We start from the raw sequence: 25,691 nt of genomic DNA, 5'->3' as shown, positions 1-25,691 counted from the left end.
AATTTCAACTTATCGGTGGACGAATAGTTGATAAAGTGTTAAATATTAATTCTGAATAATATGCATACTAATTCGGTTCTTATTCACTGTAATTCAATCCCCTTTGAGTTATATTGAACTTAATTCCCTTATTAATCTTACAACAGTGCATCTATTAAAGAATACAATACAGATGAAAATATACATAAATATAGCTATGAAAGTATGAAATAAAAGTAAACAAAAATATATAAGAATTAAAATATATAATAAAAGATGTATACTGTACTGTAAAATTATATATAGAATAGAAAATAATGTGCATGAAAGTACACTGTATTAATGTTAAGATACATATACTTATATATATTAAATCAAGGATATATTTCTACTTAATATAACTATAACTAACACTTTTAAAGCCATTTAATTAATTAGGCATATTTTCAGGCACTTACAAACAACTCTTAACCATCCAGTAAGCGATTCGTTCGACTGAATGACCGAGAAGCGATCATGTGTCAGAAGTGAAAGTGAAAGAAGGATCTTCTGCAGTTTTGGGCGTTAAAAGCGCTGACACACCGACTCTTTGTGTAAAGCGAGGAGAGTAAACGAACAAAAGCGGTGTTTAGATAGCGCTTTACTCCAGACTGATTGCTAGAGCTATAACTTTAGATATCATACAGTGCAGGTGAAAGATGTTAAACATATCGACAAAGGCAACGACCGGAGGATTCTCTTTTGAGAACACACGCAGGTGAGACATCGTTAGTTAATGACAACGTGTTCAAGAAATAAAATAAAATGTACAATGATTGCTAAGTAACCTACTATTATACATTTTGTAATGTTTTTGATGTTTATATTATTTTACAGAAATGCTGTTCTTGAAGCAAACTTATCACAGAAAGGTTACAGTGCGCCAAACGCCAGGAAGACTGGCACCACCATCGCTGGCCTAGTATTCAAAGTCTGTTTTATCAAAGCACCATTTATTACCTATTACATATTTAATTAAGCCTAAGTACATACACGTAATCAGTCATTCTTCAGTTATTCTATATTTGTAATTTTATGGTATAATCTGCTGAGGTGGAGAAAATGAAAAGTTTAAGTTTTATTGATTAATTTAAAATAAGCACTGCAATACTAAATTAGTAAATTAATAAAATGGTGTGTAATATTTAATTGAAAGAAATAAAAAAATAAAATGTGTATTCTTTTATAGGATGGAGTGATTTTAGGTGCAGACACCAGAGCCACGGATGACATGGTTGTAGCTGATAAAAACTGCATGAAAATCCATTACATAGCTCCCAAAATCTAGTAAGTCAGTCCCTTGGTTGCTCATCACTGGAGTTTCTGTCTAAACCTTTCTTTACATTGCCTGTTGTTTATTCCTCTCTCCACAAAAGTTGTTGCGGTGCTGGTGTTGCGGCAGATGCTGAGGTCACTACTCAGATGATGTCATCAAACGTGGAACTCCACTCACTCAGCACAGGACGGCCTCCTCTTGTCACCATGGTGACCCGACAGCTGAAACAGATGCTGTTTAGGTGAAGGAGGTTTGCCATATAGTTCAATTAATTTGACTGAATGACTACATCACTCTGTCTTTAAATTATTATTTCTAGTAACTAATAATATGTGACACTGTACCACAAAACTAGTTGCTGGGGTATATTTGTTGCAATAGCCAACAGTACATTGTATGGGACAAAAAGATTGTTTTTTCTTTTATGCCAAAAATCATTCGGATCTTAAGTAAAGATAGTGTTCCATGAAGATATTTTGTAAATTTCTTACAGTAAATATATCAAAACTTAATTTTTGATTAGTAGTACGCATTGCTTAGAACTTAATTTGGACAACGATACTCTCAATATTTAGATTGTTTTGCACCCTCAGATTCCAGATATTCAAAGTTGTATCTTACAAATATTTTCCTATACATAACACTTATTTAACATTCAGTTAATATACAAATCACAGTTTAAAAAAAATGACCCCATGACTGTTTTTGTGGTCCAGGGTCACATATTTGGCTATCTTGAAGGACTACTTAAGAATAGTCTTAGGACTAGGACTGATTGTTTGCCATTGTTGTAGGTATCAGGGGCACATTGGTTCTTCTCTAATTGTGGGAGGTGTGGATGTTAATGGCCCACAGCTCTATAGCGTCTATCCGCATGGTTCCTATGATAAGCTGCCCTTCCTTACTATGGGTACAGTTGCTTTTTCTTCATTACCTTTCTTTGAACAAACACAATCTAGCAAAATGCTGATCTTAAAGATTAAAAAGCACTGTTTGCACCACCTGCCCTTATTTAGCAAAAACATATATTTCAGGGTCTGGAGCAGCTTCTGCCATTTCTGTATTTGAGGATCGTTACAAGTCAAACTTGGAGGTCAGTCAACTGTTTATAGACATTCTTATTAATATTTTTACACATGGTATTGCATATGTGCTGTTACTGTAGTTGTAATCAAGGGGATATATGGACTGATATCACATTAAAATAAAACATTCTATGGATTTTAAAATGGATTTCTAAACATGTTTAAATTTATCTGCATATGACAAAAAAAACGAGATTTTGAATAATGTTTGCAAAAAATTACTGTGGAGCCATTTAAGGTCAAAAAATGAAAGAAAAATAAATAATAAACACTATAAAGTATATGGCCTGTGTGCAGTATTAAAGTCACCTTTGTGTAAAGAACAGAGCGTCTTTAACTTTATTCAAGTGCTTTATTCAAAAAAAAAAAAAAAAAAAAAGAAAACACTGTCAATGACTTACTGACATGCAGCCATCTTTGCCCTGGAAATATAGTCAAGTCAAATCAAGTCACCTTTATTTATATAGTGCTTTTTAAAATATAGATTGCAACAAAGCAACTGAACAGCATTAAATATGAAAATAGTGTGTCAATAAGGCAAAAAAAGGCAGGTTCATCATTTAATTCAATTATGGCATTATCCACCTCAGTTCAGTTTAAATAGTATCTGTGCAATCAAGTCAACGAAAATGCTAGTAATTTAAGTGTCCCCAACTAAGCAAGCTAGAGTTGACAGTGGCAAGGAACCAAAACTCCATCGGTGACAGAATGGAGAAAAAACCTTGGGAGAAACCAGGCACAGTTGGGGGGCCAGTTCTCCTCTGACCAGACGAAACCAGCAGTTTAATTCCAGGCTGCAGCAAAGTTAGATTGTGCAGAAGAATCATCTGTTTCCTGTGGTCTTGTCCCAGTGGCTGTCTAGGAGACAAGGTCTTAACTGTGGTTCTGTCTGTGGGCTCATCTAGTTGTCCTGGTCTCCGCTGACATTCAGAGCTGTTGATGTCCTTTCTAGGTGCTTATGCACCATTACGTACGGGATCCGGGTGACTGCAGTGACCCTCTGATCTTGATACAGACTGGATCTGGTAGCTACGGTGACCTCGGAATAAGAGAGAAACAGACTAATATTAGCGTAGATGCCATACTTCTAATGATGTAGCAAGTACATTGGGTGTTATGGGAAGTGTTCCCGGTTCCGGTTTACCTAATTAATGCATCCTAAAAATCCTTTAACGGATTTGGATATTAAAAGCATATTAGTATGTACTGTGTAAGCCAGGTTAAAGAGATGGGTCTTTAATCTAGATTTAAACTGCAAGAGTGTGTCTGCCTCCCGAACAATGTTAGGTAGGTTATTCCAGAGTTTAGGCGCGTTTTGAGAGTTTTGAGAACGTAGCGGACGTAGAGGATTATAATGTAAAAGGAGCTCATTCAAACACTGAGGTGCTAAACCATTCAGGGCTTTATAAGTAATAAGCAATATTTTAAAATCTATACGATGTTTGATAGGGAGCCAGTGCAGTGTTGACAGGACCGGGCTAATAGGGTCATACTTCCTGGTTCTAGTAAGAACTCTTGCTGCTGCATTTTGGACTAGCTGTAGTTTGCTTACTAAGCGTGCAGAACAACCACCCAATAAAACATTACAATAATCTAACCTCAGGTCATAAATGCATGGATTAACATTTCTGCATTTGACATTGAGAGCATAGGCCGTAATTTAGATATATTTTTGAGATGGAAAAATGCAGTTTTACAGATGCTAGAAACGTGGCTTTCTAAGGAAAGATTGCGATCAAATAGCACACCTAGGTTCCTAACTGATGACGAAGAATTGACAAAGCAACCATCAAGTCTTAGACAGTGTTCTAGGTTATTACAAGCAGAGTTTTTAGGTCCTATAAGTAACAACTCTGTTTTTTCAGAATTTAGCAGTAAGAAATTACTCGTCATCCAGTTTTTTATATCGACTATGCATTCCATTGGTTTTTCAAATTGGTGTGTTTCACCGGGCCGCGAAGAAATATAGAGCTGAGTATCATCAGCATAACAATGAAAGCTAACACCATATTTCCTGATGATATCTCCCAAGGGTAACGTATAAGGCGTGAAGAGTAGCGGCCCTAGTACTGAGCCTTGAGGTACTCCATTCTGCACTTGTGATCGATATGATCTTCATTCACTGCTACAAACTGATGGCGGTCATATAAATACGATTTAAACCATGCTAATGCATTTCCATTAATGCCAACAAAGTGTTCAAGTCTATGCAAAAGAATGTTGTGGTCAATTGTGTCAAACGCAGCACTAAGAACCAATAAAACTAATAGAGAGATACACCCACGATCAGATTATAAGAGCAGATCATTTGTAACTCTAAGGAGAGCAGTCTCAGTACTATGATATGGTCTAAATCCTGACTGGAAATCCTCACATATACAATTTTTCTCTAAGAAGGAATATAATTGTGAAGATACCACCTTTTCTAGTATCTTGGAAAGAAAAGGGAGATTCGAGATTGGTCTATAATTAAATAGTTCTTTGGGGTCAAGTTGTGGTATTTTGATGAGAGGGTTAATAACAGCCAGTTTGAAGGTTTTGGGGACATATCCTAATGACAATGAGGAATTAATAAAAGTCAGAAGAGGATCTATGACTTCTGGAAGCACCTCTTTTAGGAGCTTAGATGGTATAGGGTCTAACATACATGTTGTTGGTTTAGATGATTTAACAAGTTTGTACAATTCTTCCTCTCCTATAGTAGAGAATGAGTGAAACTGTTCCTCGGGGGGTCTATAGTGCACTGTCTGATGCGATACTGTAGCTGATGGCTGAATGGTTGCAATTTTATCTCTAATAGTATCGATTTTAGAAGTAAAGTAGTTCATAAAGGTATTACTGCTGTGGTGTTGGGAAATGTCAACACTTGTTGAGGCTTTATTTTTCGTTAATTCAGCCATTTTTCGGGCTGCTCTCTTTAGGGTGCGAGTATGCTCATTATACCATGGTGTCAAACTGTTTTCCTTAACCTTCCTTAAGCGTAAAGGAGCAACTGTATTTAAAGTGCTAGAAAAGAGAGAGTCCATAGTTTCTGTTACATCATCAAGTTCTTCTGAGGTTTTGGATATGCTAAGGAATTTGGATACATCAGGAAGATAACTTAAAAAGCAGTCTTTTGTGGTAGAAGTGATGGTTCTTCCATACTTGTAACAAGAAGTAGAATTTACAATTTTGGCTATATGAAGTTTGCACAAAACTAAATAATGATCTGAGATATCATCACTTGGCTGCATAATTTCAACACTATCAACATCAATTCCATGTGAAAGTATTAAATCTAGAGTATGATTTCGACAATGAGTAGGTCCTGAAACGTGTTGTCTAACCCCAATAGAGTTCAGAATGTCTATAAATGCTGATCCCAATGCATCTTTTTCATTATCAACATGGATATTAAAATCACCAACTATTAAAACTTTATCTGCAGCCAGAACTAACTCAGATGTAAAATCACCAAACTCTTTAATAAAGTCTGTATGGTGCCCTGGTGGCCTGTATACAGTAGCCAGTACAAACATAACAGGGGATTTATCATTAACATTTGTTTCTCTGGATAATGTTATATGAAGCACCATTACTTCAAACGAGTTATACTTGAAGCTTGCCCTCTGAGAAATCCTGAAAACGTTGTTATAATTTGAAGCAACACCTCCCCCTTTGCCTTTTAGACGTGGCTCATGTTTATAACAGTAATCTTGGGGGGTGGACTCATTTAAAATAATGTAATCATCAGGTTTTAGCCAGGTTTCTGTCAAACAGAGCACATCTATATTATGATCAGTGATCATATTATTTACAAAAAGTGTTTTCGTAGAAAGGGATCTTATATTCAATATGCCAAGCTTTATCATTTGTTTATATGTATTACATCTGTTTTTTATTTGTTGAACCTCAATTAAATTGTTAATCTTAACTTGGTTTGGACGTTTTTTGTATTTTGTTGTTTGGGGAACAGACACAGTCTCTATATTGTGATATCTAGGTGAAAGAGTCTATATGTGCTGAGAATTAGCTGCCCTCTGTGACGTGAGGCAGCTAGCAGATGGTCGATTTAGCCAGTCTGTCTGCTTCCTGACCTGGGCCCCATTTAGTCAAGTATAAACACTAAGACTATTTGCCATATTTCTAGAGAGAAGAGTGGCGTCACCCCAGGAGGGATGAAGACCATCTCTTTTCAACAGGTCAGGTCTGCCCCAAAAGCTCGTCCAATTGTCTATGAAACCTATGTTATTCTGTGGGCACCACTTAGACATCCAGCCATTGAGTGATGACAATCTGCTATGCATCTCGTCACCACGGTAAGCAGGGAGGGGACCAGAGCATATTACAGTGTCTGACATTGTGCTTGTCTGCGTGCGTGTCGCCGCTGGCTTGCTTGGTTGGGGTCACTTCATCTACAGCGATATTGTTGACTTGATTGCAAATAAATGCACAGACACTATTTAAGACAGACTTTTTAGGGGGAAGTCGTGGCCTAATGGTTAGAGAGTCAGACTCCCAATCGAAAGGTTGTGAGTTCAAGTCCCGGGCCGGCAGGAATTGTGGGTGGGGGGAGTGCATGTACAGTTCTCTCTCCACCTTCAATACCACGACTTAGGTGCCCTTGAGCAAGGCATCGAACCCCCAACTGCTCCCCGGGTGCCGCAGCATTAATGGCTGCCCACTGCTCTGGGTGTGTGCTCACAGTGTGTGTGTGTGTTCACTGCTCTGTGTGTGTGCATTTCGGATGGGTTAAATGCAGAGCACAAATTCTGAGTATGGGTCACCATACTTGGCTGAATGTCACTTCACTTAACTGAACAGAGATGACATCATTGAATTCAATGATGAACTGCCTTTAACTATCATTTTGCATTGACACACTGTTTTCCTAATGAATGTTGTTCAGTTGCTTTGACGCAATGTATTTTGTTTAAAGCGCTATATAAATAAAGGTGACTTGACTTGACTTGCAAGTTCACATAACCTCTTTAATGTTATTTTTAGTGATCTCCGACTGGCGAAGTCGAACATCATTAGCACCGGCATGAATAACAATCTTACTGTATTTACGTTTAGCATTAGCCAGCACTTTTAAATTTGCCAAGATGTCAGGTGCTCCGGCTCCCGGTAAACATTTGACTATGGTGGCTGGTGTCTCTATATTCACGTTCCATACAATAGAATCACCAATAACTAGAGCACTTTCATCAGGTTTCTCAGTGGGTGCATCACTGAGTGGGGAGAAACTGTTAAATGTTTTGATCGGAACAGAAGAGCGGTGTTTTGACCCACGACTACGCTGCCTCACTGTCACCCAGTTGAGCTTGAAGCTTGAAGGGATGACCTTGGTGATGGCGCTCGCCAGTAACCATCCGCCTATTGATGAGCGCTGGCTTTAACGGAGCACGATGAGACAAAGTGATTGGCGCCCACACAATACATGCAGAGGCGATTCTAAATCCTTCTCTCGCGCTCCTTAGACCTCCAACCTGCATGGGTTCGGAATCTGGGCCTGCGGTTGATGGAACGGAGTTGACAAGGGGCATAGAAAAGAGAGCGCCCTCATTGCGGCGAGCTCTGCACCTTAGGTTGAATCTTCTCTCAACCTTGAATAGCTAGGTTGATGAGATTGTCAAGCTGAGTGGGAATCTCGCGGATGAGGACTTCGTCCCTCACTTCAAGATTGAGACCCTCCAAAAAACGAGCGACCAATGCAGGTTGATTCCAGCCGCAGGTGGTAGCGAGGGTCCGGAACTCAATAGAAAAATCAGGCACGGAGCACCTCCCCTGCTGGAGAGCGGAAAGCAGTCGAGAAGCCTCTTCACCGTAGGCTGATCGGTCGAAGACCTGGATCATCTCCTCCTTGAAAAGCGCAAAGCTGGAGATGCAGTCCGTCTCCACCTCCCTAGCCGTTCCCCATTCTCGACCCCGGCCGGTGAGAAGGGAGAGAACGTAGGCGACCTTTGCTCGTCTCATTCGCATAGAAGCGACATTGTGTTCGCTTACCCGAATAGACCAGAGGATTAATAATCCGCTGCTCCGACGGGAGGAACATGCGAAGCGGAAGGCTGGAGGCACATATTGTGGACCTGGCAGGAGAGCTCGGACATCTGAGCGGCCAGCATCTCAATATTATGACATGACAATATTATATTATATTATATTATCAATCGTTATCGGAAAACCTTGCCCATACTATTTGTTATTCTCTGAAATCTTCCCCTCAGCCACTGGTCCCCTCAGTCATACTGTTAAAAAAGCATTTGAACTGTAAATTTGCCACCTCACATGAGAGTCCGTTTTCAGTAACCTGACACTGTGTGACAGAATGTACTGTAACAGAAAATACTATGATCACTTTCTATAATAATGCAAACAACTTTCTGACACTGTATTCACTTTCTATTTTTAGTGGCCTTGCATATAAATATCTCCAACATGGTTACTTCAAATAAAACAATAAATCAACATTTAAACCTTAGTAAATTCTCAATAAGATCTTCTGTAGATATCTGACAGAAATAAAGTCAGTCTGGTTATTAATAAGTGGAGCTGTTGATGCTGTTTGTGGGGTTATTTAATTGGATCTTGATAGATTTAATGTATTTTATAATGTAATGTATTTTCATCTAAAGCTGTGGCTGAAGTCAGTTGTAGTTCTTGTGTTTCTCTTTTCTTCAGTGATTCTGTTTGTTAGCAGCTGTCCATCACTAATGCTCAATCAGCACTTAATTATTCACTTAATTACTTAACTGCAATGTATATCTTCTTTTTCTGAACTCAACTGAGTCAAGTTCAGAATACTCATAACTGTTAGTTTTAAAACAGTTTGCATTACGAGACTTGTCGGGTTTTACAGTATATATATTAAACTATAGCCCTATTCGGATGGGACTAGTTTTACAGGGGGTTGTTAGAGAAACCGGTGTTTCACAGATGTACTTGGTGATTTTAATCCCATCCAAATCTGCCACCTCTGTGATTCCAGAGCAAATTACCTACTGTTTTTCAGCAAACTCTGTGATCCTTTGAGAAAACTAATCCCGTCCGAATGCGAATGTCTGTGATTGCCGGTGTTCTGAAATATTCGGTGTCTGAGATTTTAGGTGACGCTGGGAGGAGCATAGATGAATATTCATGAATTACCTCTTTCGCGTTAAAGCGTTTCTGAAAATATTAGTACGTTGTCACTGAAACATAAACGATTTTCAAAAAGGTATGTTTTAGTGTAGAATGACATTATACTTAGTTTATTGTTGTTTTTATTACTATTTTTAATATGTAAAATAATTTATAGATTGTGTCATGGTTATTGACTGTCATAATGAATTACCTGAGCTAGGCTATGCTCCAAATGAGCCTATAACAATTAAGCAGTTTTATAATATTCTTATTTGACATAAAATGTGACTTAAAATGTGTCGTTTAATAACTTTTCCAAAATGTATCTGTTGTGCCATGTATGATGATTATTCTGTGGCATTCCTAATCGTTTAATCAATCATTCAAAAACAGTTTTTAATAACAAAGCGAAAGCTGAATGTTTTTTTTAATACACACATGAACTTTAATATAAACATTCTTTATCTCTGTATTTATTTATTTATTTGCCCAAAAATTGAGTAGATAAAATGCACTATATATTTAAAAAAAATAATTAAAAATGTATTTATACACTTTATTTTTGTAATTAATCATATACTGCATGGTGGTGCACTTGAAAATCATTTTGACTCAAATGTGTATTGGTCAAGTTTTGAAATCCACAACCTTGCAGTACTTTAACAATGTGTTGCTTATTTTCTACAAACTTATAACAATTAAAATGTTTTGTAGTTTAATAACAAATGGCTAAATCAAAACATACAGTAATTTTTATATTTTCATTTCAAAGATAAAAGTAGATAGCTCTTGCAAGACTTCAACTGATTCTGTGTTAAAAGTTTTATTAACCGATGTGGTAAAGGCATTACATAAATGACATTTACTACACACCTGTATAAATATAAAATGTTTTGAAAAAACAAACAAACAGGTGAAAACTACAAAAGGTTCTACTTGTATATGTGTTTAGGGATAGGCCTACTGATCAACACAAGCAAGCACATGTTATAGGATTTCTGTTGTAAGGAAATTATTAAATACATTATTAAAGTAAATTACTATATGAACAACAAATGGCAAACAGAAATTTAATTAACATGAGCAAACTCAAGGAAATCAGTCTAAATGTTCGGAGAAGAAACGTGCTTCAAATCAATGGGACCGGATTGTTTATACCCACTGCAGAATAAGCCATTCAAGAATGACCCACGTTTTTAATATAAGTAGAATATCCACCAACATTATCTTTTTTACAAAACCCTTTATCCATGAAACATGTTTTATTAGGTTGTGCTTGGTTTGATTACCTTTGATTATCTTGATTCAAAAGTGTGGATTTCAGGAACAAAATGTGCTAAAACTTTAAAACTGGTTAAATAATAAAACATTTGAATCAAATAGTAGGCTATACAAGTTTGTTTATTTTGCATATGATTTGTTTAACTATTACACTGATAAAATACACACTCTGTTGGTCAACATCCACCATCCCCTGCATCAAATAAAAGACCAAAAGTTAATTCTGAGAACGTTTACCCATGTCTTCATATATGTGTGCAATAGTGGCCTAATATATAGCTTCAAAAAATGTAAGTCTCCCCCATTAGAAGAGCTTCTGCAAACTAGGAAAAAATAACAGGCAGAAGTGCAAGTATCAAATTCTGCTGATTTGTAACAGATATATTAATTACAAACAAACAGCTTCTCCACATGAACTGTCATTCACTTCCATTTGACACCTTTTTTAAGGAGAAAAAAAAGTTAAATAGTTGTTACTGCATAAAAGTCTTTATATCGTTCTTTATTTCTCACCTTACAGTTTTACAATACAGTGAGCAAGTTTGTGCCACCATATATGCTACACAACTTTAAACGACATACTTATCAATAGCAAAACAGAGGAATATGAGAAAATATTTAATAGCTGCTGGCCCATTTACTTGTAGCGTATTCTAACGAAAGGCTACCTCTGGCAAATCAGTGGCTGTAATCGTTAGGTAAACATTTAAAATAGCTAACAATTAATTACATTTTGTGCACAAACGATCAATTATATTCCACGTTTGTTTATCTTCATTCGAAGCTGAACCGTAATTAACCTACCTTGTTGTACAGTTTTTGTGATCCGGTGAAAACGCGAGACACCCTTCGCTGCAGACTGTAGCGCGGTGACGTCACATACGTACGTCATGTATGTGTTTTCACGTATGTGTTTACCGTGCATGCGCTTGTAATTTGCATTGCATGATGATGTTTTCGCGTCGTGCGTGCATTAAAACGATGCGCATACTTAAAAGAAAACTCGAATAAAATGTTAAAGTATTAAAGAACATTAACGTGTAAAAAAGACGGGGAAAACAACCGTGTTTAACCATGTTTCATTTGAGGTAAAATTATACGGAATTAAAGTTTATTCTGTAATATCTGTGTAGTATCTTACTTACAATTTATTTACATTCTGTTGCACTTTACTTCACTGTGTATATTGTAATATTACACTTCAATGGCACCTTGTATTTCTTATTGAGCTAGTCAAAATTACAACAGTTAAAATACAGTCGTCGGCTCCAATAGTGCAGATGGTAAAACGTGTGTTGTTCACAATATGATGCAATCGATCCGGTCCGAATCTGCCTTTTTTCCCCTACTTTTTCAAATTTCAAATCACATCAGAAAAGCATTTATTTTAAATAAAAACGAAGGAAATAATCAAACAGTTTTGAGGTAGGGCTTTATTGTCCTAATATGCTGGCATCCATTTAATAATTTGAATTAAAATTATAATTTACACTCAGTCATTATTGCATACTGTTTTATAATGTACTACAATACTGAGGTGCAAATAATTGCCACTATTTGAAATAAGTAATATAAATAGCAGAAAATCCTGCTATTTTAACATAGTGTAAATAGAATCTATAGCCATTTGCTCTAAGTGTAAAGCTGCTGCCTTTCTTATTATAATCTTTCCTTTGCTATGGTTCTTGTTTATCTATTTTTTAACTAGAAATTTTGACATTTTTCTTTTGCTTTGGCAATTCTGCATGTGAAACATTTAAGCCATTAAAGTAGTTTTAAGTTCAGTTGACTACATACAGTATATTTTCAGTGTCTGCATCCCATTTTATGCAAGGTGCCTCCAAAAAAAAAAAAAACTGATGACAGAGATATTTTTTATTTATTTCAAAGAACAAAACAGAAAATATAATTGTATATACAAATTTAGATTAAGACTATAGACATGACACAAGAAAAAAATATATCTGAAATTCACCTCCATCACTGATAAAACAATAAGTCAAGCAGTAGCCCTCATATTCTTTGAATGGATCAAACCCACACAGGACTCTCCTCCTGCGATTCCTCACACAGCCAGGTGGACAGTCTTTAAATATCTCACTGCACCGTACACACTGGGTCAGAGAACATGACTCCCGGAGCTCAGGTTGTATTGTTCAGACAATGCACTCCAGTTCACGACACCTAATTTACATAAAATAACAAACAATACTAAAGCAATATAGAATCATTTTGAAGAAAGGCAGAAGAGCCATACAAGGAAAATATTTTAAATGTATTTTAAATATATTATAGCATGGGGTTAGAAAAAGTGTTATTTGCTTTGTCTGTAAACTACCTAAGAGATTTAATTTACCAGCATTAACATCAACTAAATTAATAAATTTTGTTTTTATTAAAAAAGTCATATTAAGATATATGAAGGTCAATTTAAGAGGTAACACTTTACAATAAGGTGTCATTGGTAAACACTAGTTAATGTATTAATTAACATGAAATAATAATGAACAATACATGCGTTACAGTATCTTTGATAATGTTAATGAAAAAGATTACAAATATGATTTTTTTTTTTTGCAATGCATGCAACCATCAATGGCATTACTTACATTAATAAAGTATTTCTGCTCTATTTTAATACATATTTAATGGTTCATTTTAGGCAAAATAAGACTTTAAAAGACCAGCATTCGAATACTATATCATAAAACATTTCATAATTGTTTGAAATGGCACACATTTGCAATGGCACTCTCTATGATTATGACCAAAGCATTATTACAATTAAAAGCAATTTTAAACGCAATTTTTAAGAAAACAAAAGTAATATCTCATATCCACCATACCTTACGAACATCCGGAAGTGAATGAACCTGGATATGCGCATTAATGACAGTCAGTACGGCGCACAATCGTATTTACGGTAAATACATATACGCTACTGCGCATGCGCGGTAAACACACGTCACGTACATACGTGACGTCACCGCGCTACAGTCTGCAGCGAGGAGTACTTGGAAAACGCGCTAATGAGCCGCTTTAACGCGAATCAGGAAATTCATGTGTGCTCCGCCCAGCGTCACCGAAAATCTCAGACACCGAATATTTCAGAACACCGGCGATATTTTATTCCACAACGCGTTTCCTTGTGTGTTTTGGTCAACGTTAATTACTGTAGATGCTGTTACTGCGCGCATGTTTGATATATCTGCTTCCCGGCAATGAAATAATAATAATAATGATAATAATAATAATAATAATAATAATAATAATAATAAAATCAAAAGTCAGATCACGTTAATACTGGCTAATGTAATATCAACATCAGGTAAGATTACTCACATTCATTATGCACTCAGTTACATAATGTTTTAATTAGCTACAGATGTACCTTTATGAAAATTAAACATGGGATTAGCCTACTAAAAAAAAAAAAAAAAAACTCGGAGATTAGTCCCGTCCGAATTGGTACATGAAAATCGCAAAAAGACGTCAGGTGGTAAGAATTGAAACTCAAATGTAGTTTAGAAAACTAGTACCGTCTGAATAGGGCTTATGTCTGAACTGAAATCTTGAAATTGAAACTTGAATCTGAAGAATATAAAAGTCAAAATATATAATAATATATAATAACATAATATGTAATAATATATTAATAGTATTTAGTAAAACGACATACGTAAAATAATATTTTTTTTATTAACTACAGTCCACTGAATAATTGTGAATAATAGAACAGTACAATATAAAACTACTGATTTACAGTATATTTATGATAAACATATATATATATATATATATATATATATATATATATTATTCAAGAGCCCTTATATATGGGGCAAAATATGTATACATATGTATATTATTTCAATTTTCTATTATAGTCTGCAGAAATAAATAAGTAAATGAATAAATATTCAATCAATCAATCAATAAATCAATTAAAACAAAACAATTATTATATGAACCAATTTTTGCACTGAATATGCTTTTTTTAATCCCACTTCTAAAACTCATGTTCTGTATTTGTTCTTTCCACACACACTTCTACACAAACCCTTGGTAATGAAAAGCTGGAGGAAGCAAAGCAACTGGTGAGAGATGCCATCACCGCAGGCATCTTCTGTGATCTGGGTTCAGGCAGCAATGTAGACCTGTGTGTGATCACAGACAAAACTGTAGACTATCTGAGAGGATATGACCAGCCAGTTCAGAAAGGAATGAGGTGAGATATATAGACTTCCATCAGAATTTTCCCATATACACATTGTTCTGAGGTTGGGGTGGGGGTGCATTCCAGAAAGCATGGTTGAATTGGCAACAAATAAACCACAAACTCTTTCTGAAAGCTAATTCACGCCACACCGACAAACACCAACAAACAAGAGGGCCAACAAAACGCAGACAAATGCTGATTGAATGTTCACTCTGTTGAAAACAAACCCTGTTTTTAAACATTTTGACTTGTAATTGTTTGCAAGAGCGTGGTGATGAACACAGTGAGGCTAGAAAGTTTTCCTGTTCAGCGTAATATTTAATGTGCATGACAACCTCTAAGCCCATTTAACCACTTGTTAACAACCATCTTTTTCAATAAAAGTAAAAGCTTTTAAAAAATAACAAAGGGGTATTATTCATATATTTGGTGTCAGAATACAATTTGAAAATATAAAAACTTATGTTGACCACAAACCAAAAACACATTTAGAAAACCCACTGGCTTTGGGATAATGGAACCAGAAGTGCTAAGACGCTAATTTGTTGCCAGGGTTCGGTCTACAAAAACACATAATTCCTGCAGCACTCTGTTTTTTGTACTTTGCACTATTCTGTAGCATTTTTGTATAAATTCCAAAGAGAAAATGTGCATTTCATAACTTTCTGAGTTTACAGCTATAGATATGTTTTAATAAAATATCTTAACTAAATAATCTCTCTTTCTTCCAATGAACCAGGGAGGGTACATACAGATACAAGCCAGGCACTACTGCTGTGCTCACAAAAACAGTGACTCCATTAACACTGGATGTTGTGGATGAATCTGTCCAAGTGATGGACACAGAATGAGACATGGAGTACATTCTTTGATTCACTCATTGGAAAATATGAGGGATACTGTATGTGTTTTGTTAAAAAATTTGAGATCAAGGATAGAGTGTATTTTCTTTGGGGGTTAAAATGTTTTGTACCCTTCCCCTGTATTCCGGTTTTTGCATTTGAGCTGCTCAAAACTGTTTTGCAAACATTGTAAAATATTGAAGAGACCTGACGGATACTGAATGAGAATTTTCCTTACACCTGTCATTAACCTATTAAAAGATATTTATATGAAAGATAAAAGACATCTGTGTATTTGTTCATGTAATAAAATGTACGTTTCTCTAAACTAACTGAGCTTAATATTAATTTGTTGTATGCGAAGGGTAAATTATACTACTAGTTCACATTGATGAATATTAACCAATAAAAGGTTTTACAGTTTTTTTTATAGGCACATATTTCAACATGATGGGAAATGTCCCATTATGTTAATTCCAAATTAAAGCAACACGTAAACCATTCAATATAATTTTCTCCAGCTACTGTAAGTGAATATGTTATTATATCTATTAAATTTAAGTTAGTGAAAGCATATGAGATTTAGTTTTGGTTACAAATGTTACCAGTGGGAAGCATAACATCAGTAAAGACACATTCTAACATTGCACACTTTATAATGAAGTATCTGAGGTAAGGATTCTCAGCAACCTGTGTTTTCCAGAGATTGATAGCAGAGCAGATATTGTGCAGTGAAATGTTATTTGTGAAATGTTTGTGTGTGTGTGTGTGTGTGTGTGTGTGTGTGTGTGTGTGTGTGTGTGTGTGTTATTTGCTTATTTATGTTTTTATAATCTGTACAGCACATTGGTGCACTTGTTGTTTTTAATCGTGCTGTAGAAATAAATTGCCTTGCCTTGCCTTGCCTAGGATGTATAATTGGGTATTCAACTTTTTATTTGATAGGATAATGGAAGTAAGGGTTGGAAAGGGAAACTACCCATAGTCTGGGTGTTTTTGTTTTTCTCCTCACTTTCCTAATGTTATGCTGTATGACCTTCCTCAATTCCCTGTCTATAATAAAGGTATACACAAAATCCATGACAGGAAAACTGCGATATTAACGACAAAGGAAGATATTTTTGAAATATTAAAATGAATGAATGTGTAGGAAAAGAAATTGGTAAAAATTGGAGGAGGAAACATTCATTACATGTCTCAGAATAGGACAGGGCTCAATAAGATGCTGCAGTTAATAGGTAAACACACAAATGGTTTATGTATACAAATTGTAACCAATCAGTAACACATATAAAAATAGAATGTCATGCATATGAAAATTGTAATACATTGTAATAGAGAATAGTGATTTTTTCTAAGCCAGACTTTTGTTCCACACTTCAGTCCAGCAGGTGGTAAAGCACCTATTAGTTGGTTTGCCAACCGCAGAAAACGCTTAGAAGAAGAAGAAGTAGCCGTAGCAGCGTCTCTTCGTGACGTCATGCGCTATGGGCTCCCTCATTGGCCAGGGATCTGTTTTCGCAGCGTGCAGTACTGTTTGAATTCGTGCGTTATCGAAGACTTCAAAACTACTGTATCGGTAAATAATGCGCTGGTTTTGTGAGTTTTGATTGTCTGAAATTTGTAGACCTCGCGAAAAATAGGACCCGGAATAGAGAGAGAAAGTGTCTGACGTCGCAGTCGTTTTGTATTCAGTTTTAATTGTACCGTTATGTGAGTTGGATAATACGTTTTCCGATATTTAACGTGAGTGTAAGTTATAGGAGAGTAACTTCATGTAACGTTAACGGTAATCAGTATCTGTTCACAAGCGACTAACAGTCGTTTTCGGTGTGTTGCTGTCTAGCGCTGTTGATCTGATATTGTGTGGCCATGCGGCATAATAAATCGGCTCACAGGCGAAAGCCGTCGACCCCCAGGCGCAGATCTCCACCAGAGCCGCGGCCAACCCCGCCGCCCTCCAGAGCCCGGCGCACCAGCGGACCCTCCGGTAAACCCGCTCACTTCGGCCTCCTCCTGTTAGCTGTGTGCATCGTGCACTTAATGTGTTTTTATTGAATACTTGAAAAAACAATAACAATTGTCATTACTGTTAAATCATAACAATGCAACAATAGTCCAGGGACTTTTAGTCATTAGATTCAAAATCCATTTACATTCAAGTTTGAATCTCAAAAAAGAGGTTTGCCACAAAATCAGTCATAAAGGTCAGTTTTTGTAAAAAGAAAAAAAAAAAAAAGTCTGAAAGCTGAATAAATAAGCGTTTTATTGATGCACTGCCAAGATAAAACTATTTGAAAATCTGGAATCTGAGGGTGCTAAGAAAAAGAAGAAGAGAAAATCACTTTAAATTGGTCAAAAGGAAGTTCTTAGCAATGCATATTACTAATCTAAAAATTAAGTTTTGATATACTTACAGTAGGAAATTTACAAAATATCTTTAGGAAACATGAAGATCTTTACTTAATATCCTAATGATTTTTGGCATAAAACAAAAAAGCAATAATTTTGACCCATACAATGTTTTGTTGGCTATTGCTATAAATATACCCCAGTGAATTAAGACTGTTTTTTTGTGTGGTTCTGGGTCACATTTATGAATATGATAATTAGCTAACAGAAAAATAAGATTTATTAAATAGGTATCACCTTTTTTCACATTCATGAAAACCAAAAATGTAATTTCTATAAGTAAACTTAAATTTAGGATTCACATAACATTTGATAAATTCAAGTATGTCACACCAAAATAATGTTGTGTAAAAGCAACTAGTTTTAGCCACTAAACCAAGTATGAAAAATGTTCAGAGATTTCATGTTATTAGATTTTTAACCAAAAATATATTTGTACCCATTCTTACAAAGCAATTCTAATACATTTGTAGCATGTATAGCAAATCAGAGTACAGGCAGTTTTAGTTTATGATTAAGAAGATTATTAATCTATAATTCTCAATTACAAAATTTTGGTTGCTGTTGCTAACTGGCTACCTATCTAACTACCTGATGCTAATTTCGGATATTTGTAATTATTTTATTATTATTATTTTTAAAGTAGAAAGTCCAAACATTTTTATTCAATCAGGCTGATTATACACGGGTCAACTTTTTTTTTTAGCAATGTTGCTTGCTCCATTGAGAATGGGTACTGAGAATAAACCTTATGAAACAAGGCCCTGATTGCCAGTTGATGGCAGCATTGTTTTAAAAGTTGCCCCATTTATCATCAGCCTTAGAATACATCTAATGGAAAAACAAAGGATTTGATGTTCAGAACAGGGTAAATATAGTAATTAATTAATCTCCCCTGTTGGCGTTTACCAAACAGACTAGGTTTGGAGAAAAAAAAATATCATTCTGAAAACATAATTATATTTTTGTTAAATAATGCATACTCCCTATCTACAGGCCTTGCTATTCTCATATCATATATAACTGCCGTGTTCTTAAAAACAACAGGCTTATATCACCAGTGTAAGCTTATATAAGCCAATACTTCTGCATCACTCTTGTCAACATAGTCCATAATTACAACTAAAATTATATTGATTTTCTTGTGGTTATTTTGGGAAAAACAATGGGGGATGATTTCCCCACTCTACCTTAAATCTTTTTAGCATCTGTTTTCATAATAACTCACAGATTCAGATCTCTGTTGAAAATGTCTAATGGGATGGTTATATTTACCCTACTGTTTCTGCAATACTCCTACTCTATTGGTAAACTGAACAGTTACAAAGTGAACTGTATGCTAAAGCATTTGATAAAAGTCTACCATTTATGTGCTTTCATACTAGAAGCGTCCCCACGCAAGAAACACAGGTTTCGCCCTGGCACTCGAGCTCTGATGGAGATACGTAGATATCAGAAGTCTACTGGTCTGTTGCTGCGCAAGGCCCCGTTTTCACGGCTGGTACTACTGCTTCAGTGCATCCTTCAATAACCACTTCAGACAAGCCTTTTGACACTTAATGTTTTGAAACATGAGCAAGCTGTTTTATTGATGTAAACATTATGTCTTCCTCCTGACAGGTTCGAGAGGTGTGTCAGACATTTAGTCGAGAACAGATGATGTGGCAGGGATATGCTCTAATGGCTTTACAGGAGGTAGGTGACGATTAAAAAGGATTTAATTTACATTCACATTGTATTATAAAATGAAGAGTTCCACTGCTTAACGTATATAAATCACTACACCGTATACACAGTTGAGAACTTTTAACTTTCAAATTAACTATAAAAATGTACGTCTTTGGTATTTTTATAATGTATGAAGGTGAATGTAAAAAAAATATGCAGTTCTTGAATCAAATTATTATATATTATCATTATTATTAAATATTTAAATATATATTATATTATATTGGAAAAAAAATAAAGCTTTTTTAATAAAAGGAAGCATATTTTTAGGCCATTAAGGCAAAGGTAAAACACAAAAAGAAAACATTGTAATAATTCCCATTATTGTAATAAAAGGTGAAGGCTGTAATAGTAAAGTTGTCCACTAGAGGGACACACATAAGAAATCTGGTGTACTGGTAACATAGCTTTACATAATTTGTTCTGTACCAATTGCAGTACCACAGCAAATGCCCCATTTAACTCATTATTGTAATAGCTAATAATAAGTCATTTTAAAATGTAACTTTAAAACTGCAGTGTAAATACAGACAAATTGATTAATTAACAAGACCACTGTATTTTTTATGCTTTTCATCCTATTCGTTGCTATGGTATCAATATTTTTTATGAAGGTTGATTAATAAAAGTTTTATTCAAATTGTGAGTTTTCAGTATTTAGAGAGTGAGGGAATAACAAAACTGTCAGTCACCGTTAATGCGCACTCTAAGTTCTAACTTAAAACAGTCTTCATATAAACCCATTGTAATAAATGTCATATTAACCTGTGCAAGCAGCAAGTAGGAAATATACAGAAATGAATAGTTATCAAACACGAAATTCTAAATTAGATATAGATGATTCCTTAAAGCTACTAAAGTTACTGATTTTCTTTTTTTTCTTTTGTTCTTTGACATCACAGCAGCTGGATTATGTTATTTGGTATGGGATGAAATTGGACTCAAAATGATTAATAGATGCACGCAAAAATATCAATGTAATACATCAATTTATACATGTATTTTACGAACCACAAACAAATGCCTTTCAATTTGATAAGGGATTAAATGATTGTGCAGCATTTGTACTTATACAGACATGTTTGCGAATAAAAATGTTCTGTTCTGCATTAATATATCATAAATTGCTCATGCAAAAAGGAATCCATGCATATGTGGATCGGGTGACACGCGTGCATTAATTGACATCTAGTTCAAGTCGATCTTGTTCGGTTCATTTGGATTTTGAGACTTCATTTTCGCAGTTTTCAGCATTTCACGTCCCACACACACACACAACTACTGACGAACAAGGCCCAGTGCAATTCATTGACGTGTACACAATTTGAAAAATTAATGCACGCGTGTCACCCGATCCACACCGGGTGAACGTGACAGGGATCTGATACACATGCTCCGCTTCCTTTGTGTTTTAATATTTAATGATACAAGCTACAGCACGAACCACAGTTTTTGACCTGACATAAGACCTGACAACATCTCATTTGACCGCAGTACACTGTTGTTTTACTGAAGCTCCTCGTCATCTCTATTGTTAACGTGCTAGTTTGTCTAATGCCTGGTGCTGAGGCAAAGTGGATTGCGCCTCTGAGAAGTCAAGAGGTTGATTAAGTACGGAACTCTTATTACTTGACTATAGTTACAGATAGTGCTGGTCAAATATTACTCCAGATTTGAAGTATAAGTACAGAAGTACTTGCTTTTAAGTACCAAAGATGATTGTCCTTTTTTATGTCATCGCATGTTTTATTATGATTTTAATACTTGCAAAACCTCATGCACCTGAAGCAACTTACAATACATCACACATACTGAATAAACTAGCATCTTTGGACTAAAGAGTTTTAAGAAAGTTAAAAACCTATAGAAATGAAATGAGCGGATTGAGAGACTTTTTTAACATCCCTACCGACCAGCACAAAAGCAACATGGTAGTGATCTCACACAGCTCTGCCAGTGTGTTCACACATCTACATGAAGCCTTTCATCCACATTTGAACTGAGCGGACAGTAAAATTAATACAGACTGATAAGAAAAAGAGGGGGGGGGGGGATCAAACCCACTTCATTTACAGCAATATTGTTGACTTGATTGCAAATGATTGCAGATACTATTTAAACTGACCTGAGATGATGACATCACTGAATGCTGTCATTTTGAATTATTGACACACTGTTTTCCTAATTAATGTTGTTCAGTTGCATATAAATAATGGTGACTTTACTTTAACACCCAGCAACATAAACTGTAGCTGTATAACTTTACAACAGCAACACCGCTTTAACAACAAAAAAAGTATTCAGCCTGAACTCAACTGCTGGCAATAAAATGACAGCAGAAAAGAACCGGTCTTAAGTAAAACAGTGAAATTCATGAAAAAAAAAAATGTAAAATGTTTTTCTAAAAACAATAAATAAATAAATAAATAAGAATTTTCTCTTAACAAATTGAAAAAATTTTTCATTAAAAATTTAATTTTAATGTGCAGTTCGTGCTTAACTTTTTGTGCACTGTATGCTGTTTCTGTCTGAATGTTTTAGTTTTGATTTCTTTAAAACCCACCTTCCAAAAATCTGTTCTGATTGGTCTGCTGCTTGGAAAAAACATGTAACATAATACCCAGCACTACCCAGAACGTTCACATATTAGAGTGGCAGTAAGTACAGATCTTGGCCCATATTCACAAAACATTTTATCTTACCACTAAGAGTTCTCCTAAAGGTTTTTAGCTAAGAATTTTCTCTTAAAAAAATCTCCTGGGACAAACTTTTACTAAAGAATAGAGAGAAGACTTAAGCTCAGTGTAAACTCATACCTTGTTGATATGGATGATGTCAGCGTGCTTACTAGCTATGCTCACAGTGATTGGCTGATAGTCTCTTGTTAGAGATTTATTAATAGAAATATTGTAGAGGATGATGCCATATACAAATGAAGGTTTAAAAATAAAAACCTTAATTGCCACATTCAAATAAAGATATTAAAATGCAGAATTAGAGTGTCATTATTTAAGAAAGTCTAATGAATGTTACACTGTTTTACAGACAAAAGCTAAGAACCATTTATGAATTTATTGCTTTTTGCAGAAAATCAAGATTCACTTTGGTAATTTAAGTTGCATGCAAAACAAAACGGTTATGCTTGTTAACTGCAGGTACGCAATTTCTTGTTTTTGTGTGTGTGATGATAGAGGGAGTGTCATAACAAATCTGAAAATGCATTCATAGCATGTTAATGCCAGGTGGCAATGTAATGCGTCTAGGCAGACTGCTTTAAATTGATAAACAAACTAAATCACACTGATTAACTCTAACGATTAACTTCTTGCATCCACAATTCACATTGTCATAGTTTTGTATTGCAGTATATATACAGTACAGACCAAAAGTTTGGACACACCTTCTCATTCAAAGAGTTTTCTTTATTTTCATGACTATGAAAATTGTAGATTCACACTGAAGGCATCAAAACTATGACTTAACACATGTGGAATTATATACATAACAAAAAAGTGTGAAACAACTGAAAATATGTCATATTCTAGGTTCTTCAAAGTAGCCACCTTTTGCTTTGATTACTGCTTTGCACACTCTTGGCATTCTCTTGATGAGCTTCAAGAGGTAGTCACCTGAAATTGTCTTCCAACAGTCTTGAAGGAGTTCCCAGAGATGCTTAGCACTTGTTGGCCCTTTTGCCTTCACTCTGCAGTCCAGCTCACCCCTAAACCATCTCGATTGGGTTCAGGTCCGGTGACTGTGGAGGCCAGGTCATCTGGCGCAGCACCCCATCACTCTCCTTCTTGGTCAAATAGCCCTTACACAGCCTGGAGGTGTGTTTGGGGTCATTGTCCTGTTGAAAAATAAATGATGGTCCAACTAAAAGCAAACCGGATGGAATAACAAGCCGCTGCAAGATGCTGTGGTAGCCATGCTGGTTCAGTATGCCTTCAATTTTGAATAAATCCCCAACAGTGTCAACAGCAAAGCACCCCCACACCATCACACCTCCTCCTCCATGCTTCACGGTGGGAACCAGGCATGTAGAGTCCATCCGTTCACCTTTTCTGCGTCGCAGATTTCCACTGGTCTAATGTCCATTCCTTGTGTTCTTTAGCCCAAACAAGTCTCTTCTGCTTGTTGCCTTCTTTTGCAGTGGTTTCCTAGCAGATATTCTACCATGAAGGCCTGATTCACACAGTCTCCTCTTAACAGTTGTTCTAGAGATGTGTTTGCTGTTAGAACTCCGTGTGCCATTGACCTGGTCTCTAATCTGAGCTGCTGTTAACCTGCGATTTCTGAGGCTGGTGACTCGGATGAACTTATCCTCCGCAGCAGAGGTGACTCTTGGTCTTCCTTTGCTGGGGCGGTGTGCATGTGAGCCAGTTTCTTTGTAGGGCTTGATGGTTTTTGTGCACTTGGGGACACTTTCAAAGTTTTCCCAATTTTTCGGACTGACTGGCCTTCATTTCTTAAAGTAATGATGGCCACTCGTTTTCCTGTACTTAGCTGCTTTTTTCTTGCCATAATACAAATTCTAACAGTCTATTCAGTAGGACTATCAGCTGTGTATCCACCTGACTTCTGCACAACACAACTGATGGTCCCAACCCCATTTATAAGGCAAGAAATCACACTTATCAAGAGAATGCCAAGAGTGTGCAAAGCAGTAATCAAAGCAAAAGGTGGCTACTTTGAAGAACCTACAATATGACATATTTTTCAGTTGTTTCACACTTTTTTGTTATGTATATAATTCCACATGTGTTAATTCATAGTTCTGATGCCTTCAGTGTGACTCTACAATTTTCATAGTCATGAAAATAAAGAAAACTCTTTGAATGAGAAGGTGTGTCCAAACTTTTGGTCTGTACTGTATATATATATATATATATATATATATATATATATATATATATATATATATATATATATATATATATATATATATATATATATATATATATATATATATATATATATATATATATATATATGTCATCATTTAGAGTACATAACTTGGCTCTTTCATGTGCTTTCAGGCTGCAGAAGCATTTATGGTCCGTCTGTTTTCTGATGCCAACCTTTGTGCCATTCATGCCAAGAGGGTGACATTGTTTCCAAGAGACATACAACTTGCCCGGCGAATCAGAGGTGTTGAAAACATGTGAAGTTGTATATTCTCTCTTTTTCTGTTTGTTTCTTCTTCTTTTTTAAAGATCTATACAGTAGTGATGTCCGCTTTTGAAACACTGCTTGATGAAGCTTCGAAACCTTTGTGAAACCATTTGTTTTGAATCAGTGTATCAAAATGCGTTTTAAAAATTCAATATTTGCCTTCGGGGGGTGACCTCTTTGAATCCGTGAATCCTGCGAGTTTATTGAGCTCACCCTGAAGCGGCGAATCATTGATCGTCTCTGATCTTAGATCAGTTTGGATCAATTTGTAGACATTTTATCAAGTTATTTGTGTAATTAAAAGGATGAGTTGTGTCCCTAAATGGCCTGTTTAAGCTCTCCATAAAATGAACAAAGGCCTGCAAATTAATAATAATTATTTTAAAAACACACATTATACAGACACTTCATATTGAATGATATTTCATTATTTTGACTGCATTTAATATATATTATAATTTCAAGAAAGCATTTGTATTGAGTTTTAAAAAGCAGTTTTTCAACATGTGGTGCTTTGACCGCCTCGAAATAGTGAATCGTTTAGCAAAGCA

At 35.6% G+C, this 25,691-nt stretch overlaps 2 protein-coding genes across 4 annotated transcripts; both read left to right on the top strand.

Annotated features, from left to right (window-relative positions):
* The first annotated feature begins 526 nt into the window (after positions 1-526).
* On the top strand, positions 527-16,095 carry LOC132144809 (proteasome subunit beta type-7-like). The gene is made up of 8 exons (XM_059555379.1): positions 527-736; positions 856-949; positions 1,208-1,305; positions 1,395-1,535; positions 2,089-2,204; positions 2,329-2,387; positions 14,841-14,992; positions 15,723-16,095. Exons 1-8 carry the CDS (start codon positions 678-680, stop codon positions 15,832-15,834), a joined length of 831 nt encoding a protein of 276 aa, XP_059411362.1. The 5' UTR covers positions 527-677; the 3' UTR covers positions 15,835-16,095.
* Positions 16,096-17,260: 1,165 nt separating this feature from the next.
* Positions 17,261-25,312, top strand: LOC132144808 (histone H3-like centromeric protein A). Of its 3 annotated transcripts, none has more exons than XM_059555378.1 (5): positions 17,261-17,404; positions 17,672-17,815; positions 19,623-19,738; positions 19,858-19,932; positions 25,005-25,312. In XM_059555378.1, the coding sequence occupies exons 2-5, from the start codon at positions 17,698-17,700 to the stop codon at positions 25,131-25,133; spliced, it is 438 nt and encodes a 145-aa protein (XP_059411361.1). In that variant the 5' UTR covers positions 17,261-17,404; positions 17,672-17,697; the 3' UTR covers positions 25,134-25,312. The 3 variants fall into 3 exon arrangements, with proteins under 3 accessions (XP_059411361.1, XP_059411359.1, XP_059411360.1); XM_059555376.1 differs by lacking the exon at positions 17,261-17,404 and adding an exon at positions 17,411-17,571; XM_059555377.1 differs by lacking the exon at positions 17,261-17,404 and adding an exon at positions 17,411-17,577.
* Positions 25,313-25,691: the final 379 nt, after the last annotated feature.

Source organism: Carassius carassius, chromosome 8, assembly GCF_963082965.1.
Source record: "Carassius carassius chromosome 8, fCarCar2.1, whole genome shotgun sequence".
Classification (NCBI taxonomy): domain Eukaryota; kingdom Metazoa; phylum Chordata; class Actinopteri; order Cypriniformes; family Cyprinidae; genus Carassius; species Carassius carassius.
The sequence above is the reverse complement of the archived record's forward strand: the minus strand, read 5'-3'. Positions and strand labels throughout refer to the sequence as shown.